The 17828-nt window shown below is 40.5% G+C and overlaps 2 protein-coding genes across 4 annotated transcripts in view; one reads left to right on the top strand and one right to left on the bottom strand.

Annotated features, from left to right (window-relative positions):
* LOC132402977 (ras-related protein ORAB-1) overlaps nucleotides 1-9464 on the top strand; it is a 30720-nt gene extending 21256 nt beyond the window's left edge. Inside the window, exons 5-6 of the mRNA XM_059986160.1 lie at nucleotides 2105-2236; nucleotides 8188-9464. Coding sequence (XP_059842143.1) covers nucleotides 2105-2236; nucleotides 8188-8385 — 330 coding nt within the window. The 3' untranslated portion in view covers nucleotides 8386-9464. The remainder of the gene's footprint in view (nucleotides 1-2104; nucleotides 2237-8187) is intronic.
* Nucleotides 9465-10154: 690 nt separating this feature from the next.
* cep68 (centrosomal protein 68) overlaps nucleotides 10155-17828 on the bottom strand; it is a 52149-nt gene continuing 44475 nt past the window's right edge. For all 3 annotated transcript variants that reach the window (XM_059986157.1, XM_059986159.1, XM_059986158.1), the window contains exon 6: nucleotides 10155-10953. In XM_059986157.1, the coding sequence (XP_059842140.1) occupies nucleotides 10930-10953 (24 nt within the window). In that variant the 3' untranslated portion in view covers nucleotides 10155-10929. The remainder of the gene's footprint in view (nucleotides 10954-17828) is intronic.

The following is a 17828-nucleotide window of genomic DNA, read 5'->3' as shown; positions in this document are numbered from 1 at the left end:
AAATAATTAAGGTGGCAAATACAGTTCCAGATCTTTTTTGATGTTAAAGTGTGTTATTTTTGTTCTGAAATCTCAATAGGTGTTGATGGAAAAGTGGAAACAGAAACTTCTGCCATTTCTTTTCCATCACTCTTCCCATATATTTAATTGCCCAATTTGGGTTGTGATTATTTTGTTCCTGAAATTTAACTGCTGTACTCTATAAAATGTAATAATTCAAGTCCATTTTCATTACCTTTTGGTTCATATGGGTTTTTAGAGGATGGGTTGAACTGGGAGTTCTTCTAAAACAAATAGGGTGTGAGATTACAAATTGATGAGTTAACGTAGCTTCTAAGTGTAAATGTATTCATCAGAATTGTAAAATTTGATTGGGAACCTGTGCTAAACTAAGTCTTGCTGTTGATAATTTGTTAGAATAAATAACATTATAACTGTAGAATAGTCTAAAACTTCATTGTTTCAGCATAGTGAACAGAAAATGCCTCTGCAAAATCAGTATCATTTTGAGCAAATAATTTTGGAGTCAGATGATAAATTGACCAGCTGTACAAATGTACACTGGCAGATTTATATTCTAGGTAGAAGTAGGTAGAACTAGTCGTGAATGAAGCCCAATTTCCAGCAGATTTGTGGCTTCAGTTGCAGACATCCACTTGCTATTTGAGAAACACTGCAGGAAGAAACGTCAGCTTGGCCTTGTTGATTATGTATTTTCAATCCAATGTTGTGCATTTAAATTCCACTTGAGGAATTGGATATAATATAGTTGAAGTTTTAAGCACTTTTTCATTTGGCTATGTCAGCGCGCAAAACGGCCAAGTTAAACCAAATCTCTTCAACCTTAATGTGATCCACATAGCTACATACCCTCTTAAGGTGCACATGAATAACTGCCTCTTGAGTGCTACATTCACATATTCCAACAACTAAGTCTGGCAATACCCACTCCATAGTTAAATAAAAAATGCCATTTCATCATCTTTGAACTTTCTACTGTCACCTTAAATGCATGTCCTCCCGTACTTGACATTGCAACCTTGGTTAAAGGATTCTGACTGTGTACCCTATCTATACCTCTCATTCATTACTTTACAAACCACTATCAGTTCTCTTGTCAGCTCCAATTCAGAGAAAGTTTGTCTAACCTTTCCTTACAGTTCATGCCCTCTAATCCAGGGCAGCATCCTGGTAAACCTCTGCTATACCCTTTTCTGTTCCTGTAATAGGGTAACCAGAACTGCACACAATGCTCCACGTGCAGCTGGACATGTTTATATAGCTGCGGCATACCTCCCTTACTTTTATACTCAGTGCTTCAACCAGTGAAAGCAATCATGCCATACACCATCGATTCACTTAGCCACTTTCAGTGAGCTATGAACACGGACCTCAAGATCAATTCTATTAAGGGTCCTACCTTTAACTGTATACTGTCCCCTTACATTTAATGTTCCAAAATGCAACATGTCATATCTGTACAAGTTAAACTCCATCTGTGACTTCTCTGCCCATATCTGTAACTAATCTATATTTTGCTGTAACCTTTGCCTTCTACTCTGTTCACAGCTCCAATATTTTTTTCCAGAACCTGCAAGCTTACTAACCACCCACCTTCCAAACAATCACAAACAATAGGCCCTAATATCCATTCCTGAAGAGCAGCACCTGTCACAGAGAATCACCCTTCCACTACTACCCTCTCACATCTATGGGAAAACCTAATTGGAATGCAAATTACCAAATTGGCCAGGATCCCTGCAGTGTAATTTTCTGGATTAGAAGGAAAAAACTGATGGTGCATTCCATTTTGCCAAAACAGGTTGCAGAAGTGTTCAAATCTAAACATACCTGTAGTGTTCTCTAGTAGCCCATATGTATTCTATGTGGAATTGCATCATTATTTTGTGTACAGGACACTTCACAGCTGACAATTTGATAACCTGTTTTTAGTCATTCTGCTTGAAGAATTATTAACCAGAATATAGTTACTTTGATTATCAGAAATTTCTGTGATTACCTGAGATGACAGGATGCCTTGGTCTATCGTTGTGCCCAATAATCAATATTGTACTTTCAATGATGTTGTTCCTTTGTTTTGTAGGAGTCTTTTAACAATGTAAAACAATGGCTTCAGGAAATAGATCGTTATGCCAGTGAAAATGTTAACAAGTTATTGGTAGGAAACAAATGTGATCTGACAACAAAGAAGGTGGTGGATTATACAACAGCAAAGGTATGTTGTGTAAAGTCAATATGATTGTAAAACCAACATTGCTTTCTAATTTTACATTGTTTCCAGCTTTGTGTATTTAAATATGTTGAAGAAATGCATGTAAAAGATGAAGTGGAAAAATGGAGAATTCATAAGCTGCAGCTTCACCTTAGAATCTAACTTGAATGCCTGAGAATATAAATGTTCTCCTAAAGACTTTATCTCCACTTTGTATCTTGATGGAGAATTAAATGCAGTATGTTAAACTTAAATATGAATAGGGTAGCTTATTGACTTTTTGAAGTTAGTGAGATATGCCAGCTTGGGTTCAGTGCTGACCTTCTGTGATGCTCCTGTAGTTTTAGGTCTCCCTGTAACCATGGTATTTTCTCTGCTTCCAGTGATATGCTGATTGATGGGCTTATTGGTTCCAATATAAATTCCCCCAGTGTATAAGATAGCGGGGGAATCTTGGGAGATGACGGGAACATGGCAGGAACAAAATCAGAAATAGATGTTGCCCATGGTTTACTCAGCAGGTTTCTGTGCTGTATGACCATGACTCTTTTCACACTTTGATAACTAACTAGACTACTGCTCTGTGCACGTATGCAGGGAGACTTGCAGAATGATCTGTTGTAGCATTTGTCCTTTGGGCCTTGAATGCTTTTTTTTTTAAAATCAAAGAAACCACTTCTCTATCTCTATACAAACCTTTGAAAATACTTACCATCAGATAGAAGGTGCTTAATTAAACAAATACTAACATTTCTGCAATGGCTAAAACTATCCTATCTTACTGAGAATTACAGGTAAGAGAAAAGAGAAATTTTTTTTGAAAAGTGTAGAAAATATCCTCTGGAAACATAACATACATGCCATTTAATTTGATGGGGGGGGGATAATTTGCTCTCAAACTAAAGCAAGTGTTTATTTTTCCCCTTGCAAAAATGTTCTGAATGAGTAGCTGATATGCATAAATACAGTCAAGTACATAAGTGATTAACTGCTTTAAATGCAGAAATATGATTCTAGTAGTTTAATAATTATTTCTGCTTTAGTCAGTGTTTAATAGGATGATTCATGGAATAGTCTAAGTACTTGAATTCATCTAAAACTGTCATGTTAACTTGCAGTCAACTATCCATTCTCAAAATCATCTCACATAGAATTTTTACAGACATTTCTCCCAGCTTTGTCTTCTTTCTCAGACTTTCCCAGTCTAAACCCTCCCTGATCTGTGAAGCACAAAATGATCTTATTTGCTGTCCTATTTAGTTATTTGGCCCACTCTCTGGCATTCTCTCAAATCTCATGAGCTTTCCACCTCTTTACTTCAGCCTATTCCTTAAAACTTGCCTTCAATTAGTATTATTCACCTGAGGTAGTCCTCTGGTAACACAAACCATAGAACATTACAGCACAGAAACAGGCCTTTTGTCCCTTCTTGGCTGTGCCGAACCATTTTTCTGCTTAATCCCACTGACCTGCACCTAGACCGTATTCCTCCATACCCCTCTCATCCATGTACCTGTCCAAGTTTTCCTTAAATGTTAAAAGTGAGCCTGCATTCACCACTTTACAACTGTCAGCTCATTCCACACTCCCACCACTCTGTGTGAAGAAGCTCCCCCTAATGTTCCCTTTAAACTTTTCCCTTTTCACCCTTAACCCATGTCCTCTGGTTTTTTTCTCCCCTAGCCTCAGTGGAAAAAGCCTGCTTGCATTCACTGTCTATACCCATCATAATTTTATACACCTCTATCAAATCTCCCCTCATTCTTCTACGCTCCATGGAATAAAGTCCTAATCTTTTCAACCTTACTCTGTAACTCAGTTTCTCAACTCCCAGCAACATCCTTGTAAACCTTCTCTGCACTCTTCAACCTTGTTTATATCCTTCCTGTAATTAGGTGACCAAAACTGCACACAATACTCCAAATTTGGCCTCACCGATGTCTTATACAACCTCACCATAACATTCCAACTCTTATACTCAATACTTTGATTTATAAAGGCCATGTGCCAAAAGCTCTCTTTACAACCCTATCTACCTGTGACACCACTTTTAGGTAATTTTGTATCTGTATTCCCAGATCTCTCTGTTCTACTGCACTCCCCAGTGTCCTACCATTTATCTTGTATGTTCTACCTTGGTTTGTCCTTCCAAAGTGCAATACCTCACACTTGTCTGCATTAAACTCCATCTGCCATTTTCAGCCCATTTTTCCAGCTGGTCCAAATCCCTCTGCAAGCTTTGAAAACCTTCCTCACAGTCCACTACACTTCCAATCTTTGTATCATCAGGAAATTTGCTGATCCAATTTACCACATTATCATCCAGATCATTGATATAGATGACAAATAACAATGGACCCAGCACTGATCCCTGTGGCACACCACTAGTCACAGGCCTCCACTCAGAGAAGCAACCCTCCACTACCACTCTCTGGCTTATCCCATTGAACCAATGTCTAACCCAGTTTACTACCTCTCCATGTATACCTAGTGACTGAATCTTCCCAACTAACCTCCCATGCGGGACCTTGTCAAAGGCCTTACTGAAGTCCATGTAGACAGCATCCACTGCCTTCCCCTCATCTACTTTCCTGGTAACCTCAAAAAACTGTAATAGATTGGTTAAACATGACCTACTACGCACAAAGCCATGTTGACTCTCCCTAATAAGTCCCTATGTATCCAAATACTTGTACATCCTATCTCTTAGTACTACTTCCAGTAATTTACCTATTACTCACGTCAAATTTACCAGCCTATAATTTCCCGGATTACTTGTTTAGAGCTTTTTTCAAACAACGGAACAACACGAGCTATCCTTAGGCACCTCACCCATAAATACCGACATTTTAAATATATCTGCCAGGGCCCCTGCAATTTCAACACTAGTCTCCTTCAAGGTCCAAGAGAATACCCTGTCAGGTCCTGGGGATTTATCTACTCTGATTTGCCTCAAGACAGCAAGCACCTCCTCCTCTTCAATCTGTATAGGTTCCATGACCTCACTACTTGTTTGCCATATTTCCATAGACTCCTTGCCAGTTTCCTTAGTAAATACAGATGCAAAAAAAAACATTTAAGATCTCCCATTTCTTTTGGTTCCATACATAGCCGACCACTCTGATCTTCAAGAGGACCAATTTTATCCCTTACTACCCTTTTGCTCTTAATATACCTGTAGAAGCTCTTTGGATTATCCATCACCTTGACTGCCAAAGCAACCTCATGTCTTCTTTTAGCCCTTCTGATTTCTTTAAGTATTTTCTTGCACTTTTTATACTCCTCAAGCACGTTATTTGCTCCTTATTGCCTATACCTGTCATACATGTCTCTCTTTATCAGATTTCCATTATCTCTCAAAACCAATGTTCCTTATTCCTATTCACTTTGCCTTTAATCCTGGCAGGGACATACAAAATTTCTCCTTTGAAGGCCTCCCACTTACCAATCACATCCTTGCCAGAGAACAATCTATCCCAATCCCACTTTTTAGGTGCTTTCTCATTTCTTCAAATTTGGCCTTTTTCCCGTTTAGTACCTTAACCCAGTGACCAGATCTATCTTTATCCATAACCAAGTTGAATCTAATGGTGTTATGATCACTAGACCCAAAGTGTTCCCCTACACACACTTCCGTCACTTGTCCTAACTCGTTTCCTAATAGGAGATCTAATATTGCATCCTCTCTAGTTGGTACCTCTATACATTGATTTAGAAAACTTACCTGAACACATTTTACAAACTCTTAACCAGTCTAGACCTTTAACAGTATGGGAGTCCCCATCAATACATGGAAAATTAAAATCCCCTACTATCCCAACTTTATTTCCTGCAGTTGTCTGCTATCTCTCTGCAGATTTGCTCCTCCAATTCTCGCTGACTATCGGGTGGTCTATAACACAGCCCCATTAATGTGGTCATACCTTTCCTGTTTCTTAGCTCCACCCATATGGCCTCAGTAGACAAGCCCTCTCTGTCCTGTCTGAGCACTGCTGTAACATTTTTCCTGATTAGCAATGCCACCCACTCCCCCACCACCCTTCAGCCCTCTGCCTCTATCATGTCTGAAACATCGGAACCCTGGAATATTAAGCTGCCAGTCTTGCCCCTCCTGAAGCCAAGTTTCACTAATGGCTATAATGTCATAATTCCCTGTGTGAATTCACGCCCTCAGCTCGTCTGCCTTCCCCACAATACTCCTCGCATTGAAATAGACACACCTCAGAAGATTATTACCACCACAAATAACCCTTCTATTTCCAACTTTGCATGAACATTTAACATCATTTATTTTCACCCCCGCTCCACTATCTGCTCTGGCACTCTGGTTCCCATCCCCCTGCAAATCTAGTTTAAACCCTCCCCAACAGCACTAGCAAACCTCCCTGCAAGGATATTGGCCCCCCTGTAGTTCAGGTGCAACCTGTCCCTCTTGTACAGGTCCTACCTGCCCCAGAAGAGGTCCCAGTGATTCAAAAATCTGAAACTCTGCTCCCTACACCAGTTCCTCAGCCACGTGTTCATCCTACACTTACCCTCACTGGCACGCGGCACAGGTAGCAATCCTGAGATTACCACCCTCGAGGTCCTGCTTTTTAACTAACTACCAAGCTCTCTATACTCACTCTTCAGGACCTCCTCACTCTTTCTTCCTACATCATTGGTACTGGTGACGTCTGGCTGCTCAACCTCCCACTTCAGAATGCTGTGCACACAATCAGAGCCATCCCTGACCCTGGCACATGGGAGGCAAAAAACCATCCGGGAGTCTCTGTCACGACCACAGATCCTCCTGTCAGTACTTCTAACTATCGAGACCCCTATCACTACCACTCTCCTCTTCTTCCACCCTCCCTCTTGCACTGCAGAACCAGACTCAGTGCCAGAGATCCGGCTGCCGCAGCTTGTCCAGATAAGTCATCCCCCCAACAGTATCCAAATTGGTATAATTGTTGAGGGGAATGGCCACGGGAACCCTGCTCAGCCTGCACTTTCCCCTTCCCTTGCCTGATGGTAACCCAATTACCTGTGCCCTGCTCCTTTGGTGTAGCTACCTCCCTGAAACTATCTATGAACTCTTCATTCTCCCAAATGATCCGGAGGTCATCCAGCTCCTGCTCCAGATCCCTAACGCAGTTCATTAGGAGCTGCAGCTGGATGCACTTCTTGCAGGTGTCGTTGTCAGGAACACCGGAGGTCTCCCTGACTTCCCACATCCTGCAAGAGCAGCATTCCAACATCCAGCCTGGCATTCTCTCTAAACTTACTAGTTAAAGAAATCGAATGAGAAAAACACAACAAAACTTACCAGAACCTACCCTCGCCTCTGCCTGTTCATGCCGAAGCCTGTTGAGCCAAAGCCGTCCCACTCTGACTCGGTCCACTCTGACGATGGCTGCTTCACTAGACGAAACTTCTTTTATAGTGTGCTAGATGACCGGCTGTATTCAGCTCCTCCGCTCCACTGTTTAAAAAACTGAAAAAGCCCGCGAATCCTCTCTTTCTCAAGCTCTGACGATGGCTACTTTGCTAGACCAAACTTCTTTTATATCAAGATTGTTAAAGCCCTTGTGAGTGAGATGTCTTTTGTATTGAAAGCACCATTGGGACTGACATCTACTGTAACATCCACTTTTCCCCATCGAGCATTAAATCCATTTCATAGAAGGCACAATTTTTGAAATAGCCACATTGGTATATTGCAGTAGCTTACCGAAGAACCCATACTATCATTTGGTGTTATCAAATGGAGTAAATTTGTATTCTGAAGTGTTGCATGGTGATGAGTACATGTCTTGGAAATGCTGTTTTGTAGTTCTGTACATGGTTGTTAATGCTGTGAAAAGAGTTATGCTAACAAAATTCAGATACAAAATTAATTTGATCAACTCTGTAGTAGTGAAATAGACACAAACTTAATAGTAAATTTATGGACCTCTTCCCTTGATTAACAGGAATTTGCAGACTCCCTTGGGATCCCATTTTTGGAAACAAGCGCAAAGAATGCAACAAATGTAGAACAAGCCTTCATGACAATGGCTGCTGAGATTAAAAAACGAATGGGGCCTGGAGCTACATCTGGTGGTTCTGAAAAGTCAAACGTAAATATCCAAAGCACACCAGTCAAGTCGTCTAGTGGGGGTTGCTGCTAAGGTTTTTCACAATCTCCAAATTTGATGTAAAAGGCCCAAAAGTAAGAAATGTTGCCTGAATTGTACTGTATGTAGCCACACTACTGCAGACTTGCTCCCTTTCCTCTTCCCTGCTCCCTCTCAAGACACACAATCAGGCACTGAGAAGCCAGTACTGGCTGGAATTTCCAACAAGTCTAACTTCATTTTCAGAACTGTTTTAAACTTTAAAGTGTGCAGGTCATTAATAAATAATGTGCATAAATCTCATGTTAGCAGATTTTCATGCAGTTGGTTTATATTATAAAAATGATTTTGTTTATAATGGCATGTTTTAAATGTCAGCATTAGATGGATCTCTGAAGATGAAGTTTAGCCATTGCTCATCAAGCAGCACAGTGTTTTTGTCTTATTGCCATCAATAAAATTTAGTAATGTTATGTCAGATCTGATTTTTGCTAGTACTTTCTGTAGAGATACAAAAATTACACTGCATTACCTTCATATTCTCTGCATATAACTTGTGGCTGCAGGATATTGTAATTTGTTGCACATGTATAACATTAAAACAACTGAAATGTTTAATTATATTGTACTTATACTTAATTTAGAACTAACGTGGTGGCATAGAATGGTCCACAAAGCTTCAATATCTGCAAGACAATGAGCTTAATTGCTGCAGAGCTTTAACTGTCTTAATTTATTCTGCATATCTCATTTGTATCTCACTGTAGATTTTTGGTTGTGGATGATAGTTTTTGGTCTGTAGATCACTGGTTATGATTCCCATTTGCCTTGAAAAATGGCTTGTATTTATAAATGGCATATGTGAGCATTGGGACATTTGCTCATTGAAAAGGTGCTCCAACCAGATCACACTTTACAAGTGAATTTCATTTATTCTTGTGCAATTTTGGAAACTACATCTGGATACTAGGTTTTCTGCAGGAAGTTACTGTATCAGGCATGTTAACCATTTCATTTTAGAACTAGTTTAGGGACCCATATAATTTAAAATATTTTAAGCATGGTGAAGGGTGATTTAATTCAAATTTATTTTTACTCATTCTAAATAAAATGCTTAATGGCACTTTCCTCCATATTTCTTGATTTATTTGTAAACATTCATTGTAAACTTTGGTAGGTATTCATCTTTGATTCCATACATTTTCTACTTGTATTTGCAGGTGGGAACAGGGTTCTGAGTTGGATGATCAGCCATGATCATACTGAATGGCGGTGCAGGCTCAAAGGGCCGAATGGCCTACTCCTGCACCTATTTTCTATGTTTCTATGATAGAAACACATGGAAGTTGCTAAAAAAAAAAAATCCTTGTACTGCAACTGTTTCCTAATGGTAGGAATAACTGAGTGCATTGAACCATAAGATTTGCTAGTTCACTGACCTACAAGTGCCGACATCTTATTTTGTACTAAACCACTTTCACAATTCCCATGTTAAGTTTATATCTACACAGGTCCAGGTTCAGCTCATTTTTGGAGATTAGGAGCACCATTACCAAAATAACATACTACTCGATCTCTCAAACCTGCTTTGTCACTTTAGGAATATAACTACTCTTGTAGTTTGCTGTACTAAACTTATTCTGATTCTTTTGATAGGTAAACGTCTTTAAAGAATGTCAAGACTTCATGGCTTAATTCTAAATTGCTGAATCATAGAAAGTTATTTGGGGAAAACCGATTTTATGTAGCTCCATGAGTTTTTCTTTGTTTCATAAAGCTGGAAATGTATGTTCTCTCCCTTTTAAAATCTATTGACTACTAAATTAGAAAGAAAATATTTTAATAAACAGCACTGCAAAGTTAAAGGTTACAATGAACCACAATACATAGCAAACTGATTTTTTTTTTTAAAAAATTACCAGCATAACCATACAAAACTGAAGTTGCAAGTAGTGTTGTAACAAATGCAGAAAATGTAGATGCTGCAGGAAATTGTACAAGATTAAATATCAAACTTAGCACAAACTGTCAACACCTTCCATTTGTGGTGAAAAATGGTGGTGTTATTTGGTTACTGCTTCAAACAGTGATCTGATAACTATGCCACAGATTTGCCATTTTCATTTTTGTCCATCTCGCAAGGAATTCTGGCACAGGAGAACTGGTTTTTAAATTAAACCTATGTAAATCAGACTTACTGAACACTATTGATTTTTAAGTTTCCAACAGAAAACTGTTTTCAGAACAAATAGGGGGTGGTGCATCATATGGAATTCTCAGTAGCATGCATCTGGAAATTCACTCTTTACATAGTGTTGGCTACCAATAGGATGTGTTACTGTTAGTACTTAAAACATTAAAAAAATAAGCCATTTACCTCTGGTCAACATGAATTTGACAAATTCAGAAGTTTTAAATAAAATTATAGCATTGGTAGTAAACAGAGCACTTGCCTGCATAAAAAGTGGAAGTTAATTGCAGGAAGTGGTATGTATAAATGCGAAACACCTCAAACTTGAATTACCAGGAGCTTCAACATTCCATTGCTCACGATTTTAATTTGGATGATCTAAGTTCATGTGATTTCAGACATATTCCTCAACACCACTTGCAATCTTCAGTCTGAAAAATAAAATTATACATAATTTAGTAATGGTAGCATATCCTGTAAATGAATCAATTTAAAGACCACTGATCACTCTGGCATAGTATTACATTTGTCATAAGTAAAAACAGACAAACCAGTCTGAAATGAAGTATACATCTATAAACACACTGGCACTGTGGCTTTGAAAATGATAAACATTAATTCACATGATGAAATGAATAGCAAAAGGGAATGTTGGTAAACTGATCTCAACATCTTGTTTTCCACTGGTACAACAGCTGTGAAAAAACTAGTTCCAATGAAGCTTTTCAGACACACTTTGCTCTTCTAGATTACAATTTCAAACACACCATCAATTAAGCCAAAAAAAGTTTAAATTATTGAGTAATTAAAGTTCTGAATCCCCACTCTTGTTGAATTACAGGTCTGGAAATGTTAAACTGTTTTGCTGTGGAATGAAGCAGTTCATTTAGGTCATCATATTGCTTCAGAATAGAAGCAAATATACTCATGTTTTTTCAATGTTTGAAATCTTGGAGAATCTCCGAAACTATTTTTAAAAATCTTTTAGTAAATTGAGTATGTCAGAAAAGTAATTTTCTATATTGTAAAATTATTTAATGCCCCAAGACACTATTGAAAAGAGTTTTTCCATCGCCAACAGCATTCTAGATTTTCAATGAAGGTGAATTAAGTTTGTGAATCATAGACTTGTACTCTATGCTGCCCTCCAGTGGAATTCCTTTCAGATTCAGGTTTATTATCACCGGCATGTGACGTGAAATCTGTTAACTTAGCAGAGAGAAAAATAGTAATAATAAATAAAACAATAAATAAGTGAATCAATTATGTATATTGAATAGATTATTTAAAAGTGTGCAAAAATAGAAATACTGTATATTAAAAAGGTGAGGCAGTGTCCAAAGCTTCAAAGTCCATTTAGAAATTGGATGGTAGAGGGGAAAAGCTGTTTCTGAATCGCTGAGTGTGTGCCTTCAGGCTTCTGTATCTCCTACCTGATGGTAACAGTGAGAAAAGGGCATGCCCTAGGTGCTGGAGGTCCTTAATAATGGATGCTGCCTTTCTGAGACACTGCTCCCTAGGTACTCCCTGGGTACTTTGTAGGCTAGTGCCCAAGATGGAGCAAACTAGATTTACAACCTTCTGCAGCTTCTTTCAGTCCTGTACAGTAGCCCCTCCTTACCAGACAGTGATGCAGCCTGTCCGAATGCTCTCCACGGTACAGTTATAGAAGATTTTAAGTGTATTTGTTGACATGGCTAATAAAGTATAGCTGCTGTCTTGCCTTCTTTATCATGACATCAATATGTTGGAACTCAGATCTTGACACCCAGGAACTTGAAGCTGCTCACTCTCTCCACTTCTGATCCCTCTGAGGATCGGTATGTGTTCCTTCGTCTTACCCTTCCTGAAGTCCACATTCAGCTCTTCCGTCTTACTGATGTTGAGTGCCATGTTGTTACTGCAGTACCATTCCACTTGTTGGCATATCTCACACCTGTACCCCCTCTTGTCACCACCTGAGATTTTACCAACAATGGTTGTATCGTCAGCAAATTTGCAGATGGTATTTGAGCTATGCCTAGCCACACTGTCATATATTTAGAGAGAGTAGAGCAGTGGACTGAGCACACACCCTTGAGGTGTGCCAGTTTTGATCGTCAGTGAGGAGGATACGTTATCAATCCGCACAGACTGTGGTCTTCTGCTTAGGAAGTCGAGGATCCAACTACAGGGAGGTACAGAGGCCCAGGTTCTGCAACTTCTCAATCAGGATTGTGGGAATGATGGTATTAAATACTGAGCTATAGTCGATGAACAGCATCCTGACATAGGTGTATGTGTTGTCTAGGTGGTCTAAAGCCATGTGGAGAGCCATGGAGATTGCATCTGCCATTGACCTATTGTGGAGAAAAGCAAATTGTCCAGGTCCTTGCTGAGACAGGAGTTTCGAAGAAGTATTTGTCATACTCAAGTTCTTTAACCAAAGGGATTCAATGACATAAATTTGAAATGCATTTACAAGGATTTGCTGAGAAGCAGGCTGGGGCTTTATTGAGCAACACACACAAAATGTTGGAAGAACTCCACGTCAGGCAGAATCGATGGAGGGAAATTATCATTGACAATTTGGGCTGAGACCCCTTGGGAGTTTCACGTGGTTGTTAGTTTGGAAGTCATGGTGGCTGCACAATGGAAATGTGCTCTTTTCTGTTTGAGCAAACAGGATATCCTTCCCTAACCACATGCAAATGCACTGCACAGAGTTTAAGTAAAGATCAAAAGGGCAGAATAACGTTATCTCAATTATTTTGACCTGCCGATTTTCTTTGTGTAGCTTTCCTACTGCTTATTATTATTGTAGTATGTTTTATCTCCCTACTTCTCAGAGAAGACAGTAGGGAGAAGCACTCCAGTAATAACACACAGTAAGCAAGCTATAACCAGCTTAATCATCATTTCCAGTTCATAATCAACAAAGTGGAATCTGACTCCATTTATCAAAGCAGCCACCTTGTGGTGAATTTTATACTGAAGGAAAATAGGTGAAATCTTGTAAACTCAAAACTAAAATAAAACTATAGGTACAACATTGAACAGGGTTGAACTTCTCTATCCTAAAGTAGAGAAAGGATGAGGAAATGTACAAACAATTTCACAAATTAGTTGGGCCAAATGACCTGATTTCTCTCCCTCCGCCCCGTATATTCAAAATGGCAAATACAAATGGGCACACACAAGATGCTGGAGGAATTTGGCAGGTCAGGCAGCATCTTTGGAAAGGTGTAAACAGTTGATGTTTTCGGCTGAAGAGGGTCATAATTTTGAGGTGACTGTAGGTAAGTACAGAGGGAGGGAGATGTCAGATGTAAGCTCTTTAGAGTAGTGGCTGTGGAATGCATTGCCAGGGGCAGATACATTAAGCATGTGGATGACAGAAAATTGGAGGGAAGGGTTAGATTGATTTTAGAGTAGGTTAAAAGGTTAGTACAACATCATGGGCTGAAGGGCCTGTAATGTAATGTTCTATATTCAAAATTTGTCAAGTTGCCACTGCAATTGTAGAACTTAGTTGCTTTAGATCTAATGACAATGCAAAACTATACCAGTTCATCTGGAGGTTTTGCATAATTTCACTATCAACATAATAATGCAAAGCCAGATCAACCTATATGGAAGTTTTGATTTATTAAAGGAAATAGACAATGTACATCATAAACCAAGACAAAAGAGGAAAATCAAATGGAAAAAAAAAACAAAATCATGGAATCTATCCAAGATGTGCTGCCCTGTGTTCACAACTTTCTGCAGTTTCTTGTGGTCACACCCAGAGCAGTTGTCATCCTAGGCTATAATGCAACCAGACAGAATGCTTTCCATGGTGCATTGATAAAAACTGGCAAGAATCAGGAGACATGTCAAATTTCTTTAGCCTCCTGAAGAATTAGAGGCATTGGTGAGCCTTCTGCACCGTGACATCGTGGTTGGGTCAGGGCAGGCTACTGGTGATGATCACACCATGGAACTTGAAGCTCTTAACCTTAACACTGTTGATGTAGGCAGGAGCATGAGCATCACCCCCTCTTTCTGAAGAAAATGACTAGCTCTTTGGTTGACATTGGGGTATGTTGTTGACATGACATTGTCACTAAGCTCTTTACCTTTTTCCTGTACTCCATCTTTGGAGACAAACTGTCAACCAACATCTTTTATATTCCTACAGCTCTCTTGACTATACATCTTCCCAACCTATCTCCTGTAAAATTTCTATTCCCTTTTCTCAGTTCCTTGGCTTCCACTGCATCTGTTCCCAGTATGTGGCTTTCCATTCCAGGTTATCAGAGAGGTCTTCCTTCAAAGAACAGGGTTTCCATCCCTCCACTATTGTTGCTGCCCTCCCCCACATCTCCATTTCCTAAACACACATGCTCACCCCCAACTTCCCAGTGCCATAACTGAAACAGTTCCTCTTGTCCTCACCTACCACCCTTTTGGCCTCTGCATCCAACACCCCACTCCCCACAATTTCTGCCATCTCCGAACGGATCCCACCACTAAACGCAACTTCACCTTCCCACCCCTCTGTTTTCTGTAGGGATTGCTTGTTCCATGATTCCCTTGTCCATTCATCCTTCCCTTCTAGTCTTCCTCCAGGCACTTATCCCTAAGTGCTACACCTGTTCATTCACCTCCTCCCTCACCTCCATTCAGGGCCACAACCAGTCCTTTCAGATGAGGCAACACTTCACTCCTGAATCAGCTGGAATTATCTATTGTGTCCAGTGCTCCTGATGTGGCCTCCTCTCCATTGGTGAGATCCTAAATTGGGGGACTGCTTTATCGAGCACCTCTGCTCCATCCGCCACAAGTGGAACTTCCCAGTGGCCAAAACATTTTAATTCCAATTCCCATTCAGACAAATTGGTCCATGGCCTCCTGTTGTGCCACCCTCAGTGTGGGGGGAGCAACACCTTATATTCTATCTGGGTAGCCTCCAAACGGATGGCATAAATATTGAATTCTCCCTCTGGTAAAAAGGTTCCCCCTGTCTTCCTCTATTCCCTACTCTGACTTTTTAACCACTTCTCATTTGCCTTTCACTATCCCCTGGATCCCCTCCTTTCCTTTCCGCTATCGTCCACTCCCCTCTCCTTTCAGACTCCTTCTCCAGCTGTCGACTTTTCCCACCCACCTGGCTCCACCTCTCTACTTTCAGCTGTTATTCTGGTGTCTCTCCCTCCCTTCTCAGTCCTGAAGAAGGGTCTCAGCCTGAAACATCAACTGTTTATTTATTTCCATAGATGTTGCCTGACCTGCTGATTTCCTCCAGAATATTTAAGATGCAGGCCACTACAAACTTGTAAATGGTTACAGCAGGATCTGGCCATGCAGCGTGAATGTGCAGGGAGTCGAGTAGGGGGCTGAGGTCTCAGTTTATGGATCACCAGTGTTTACAATAATCCCGGTGGAGGTGTCGATGCCTCTCCTTACTGATTGTGATCTGTTTGTCAGAATCAGAATCCAGTTTACTATCATCGGCATGTGTCGTGGTATTTGTTAACCTGCAATCACAATTGTATCTCCTCTACCATAGCATTGGAGAGGGATAGGAACAGACAAATTAGGAAAGCGTTTAATTGGAGTAAGGGGAAATATGAGGCTTTCCCTCATATGAGGCAGGAACTTGGAAACATAAATTGGAAACAGATGTTCTCAGGGAAATTTATGGAAGAAATGTAGCAAATGTTCAGGGGATATTTGCACGGAGTTCTGCATAGGTACATTCCAATGAGACAGGGAAAGGATGGTAGGGTACAGTTACTGTGATGTACAACAGCTGTTGTAAATCCAGTGAAGAAGAAAAGCTTACGAAACGTTCAAAAAACTAGGTAATGATAGAGATCTACAAAATTATAAGGCAAGCGGGAAGAAGCTTAAGAATGAAAACAGGAGAGCCAGAAGGGGCCACGAGAAAGCCTTGGCGAGCAGGATTAAGGAAAACCCCAAGACATTCTAAAAGTATGTGAAGAGCAAGAGGATAAGATATGAGGGTACAGGACCAATCAAGTGTGGCAGTGGAAATGTGTGCATGGAACCAGAGGAGATAGCAGAGGTACTTAATGAATACTTTGCTTCAGTATTCACTTTGGAAAAGGACCTTGGCGATTGTAGGGATGACTTACAGCAGACTGAAAAGCTTGAGCATATAGATATTAAGGAAGAGGATGCACTGGAGCTTTTGGAAAGCATCAAGTTGGATAAGTCACTGGGACCAGACGAGATGTACCCCAGGCTACTGTGGGAGGAGATTGCTGAGCCTCTGGCAATGATCTTTGCATCATCAATAGGGACGGGAGAGGTTCCTGAGGACTGGAGGGTTGTGGATGTTGTTCCCTTATTCAAGAAAGGGTGTAGAGATAGCCCAGGAAATTATAGACCTGTGAGTCTTACTTCAGTGGTTGGCAAGTTGATGGAGAAGATACTGAGAGGCAGACTTATGAACATTTGGAGAGGCATAATATGATTAGGAATAGTCAGCATGGCTTTGTCAAAGGCAGGTCGTGCCTTACAAGCCTGATTGAATCTTTTGAGGTTGTGACTAAACACATTGATGAAGGAAGAGCAGTAGATGTAGTGTATATGGATTTCAACAAGGCATTTGATAAGGTACCCCATGCAAGGCTTATTGAGAAGGTAAGGAGGCATGGGATCCAAGGGGGCATTGCTTTGTGGATCCAAGACTGGCTTGCCCACAGAAGGCAAAGAGTGGTTGTAGATGGGTCATATTCTGCATGGAGGCCGGTGACCAGTGGTGTGCCTCAGGGATCTGTTCTGGGACCCCTACTCTTCATGATTTTTATAGATGACCTGGATGAGGAAGTGGAGGGATGGGTTAGTAAGTTTGCTGATGACACAAAGGTTAGGGGTGTTGTGGATAGTGTGGAGGGCTGTCAGAGGTTACTGCAGGCCATTGATAGGATGCAAAACTGGGCTAAGAAGTAGCAGATGGGAGTTAAACCCTAGATAAGTGTGAGGTGGTTCATTTTGGTAGGTCAAATATGATGGCAGAATATAGCATTAATGGTTAGACTCTTGACAGTGTGGAGGATCAGAGGGATCTTGGGGTCCGGTCCACAGGACACTCAAAGCTGCTGCAAAGGGTGACTCTATGGTTAAGAAGGCATACGGTGAATTGACCTTCATCAACCTTGGGATTGAGTTTAAGAGCAGAGAGGTAATGTTGCAGCTATATAGAACCCTGGTCAGACCCCACTTGGAGTACTGTGCTCAGTGCTGGTCGCCTCACTACAGGAAGGATGTGGAAACCATAGGAAGGGTGCAGAGGAGATTTATAAGGATGTTGCCT

Source organism: Hypanus sabinus, chromosome 12, assembly GCF_030144855.1.
Source record: "Hypanus sabinus isolate sHypSab1 chromosome 12, sHypSab1.hap1, whole genome shotgun sequence".
NCBI classification, from domain to species: domain Eukaryota; kingdom Metazoa; phylum Chordata; class Chondrichthyes; order Myliobatiformes; family Dasyatidae; genus Hypanus; species Hypanus sabinus.
Note: the sequence above shows the minus strand (reverse complement) of the source record. Positions and strands in the feature narration are given on the sequence as shown.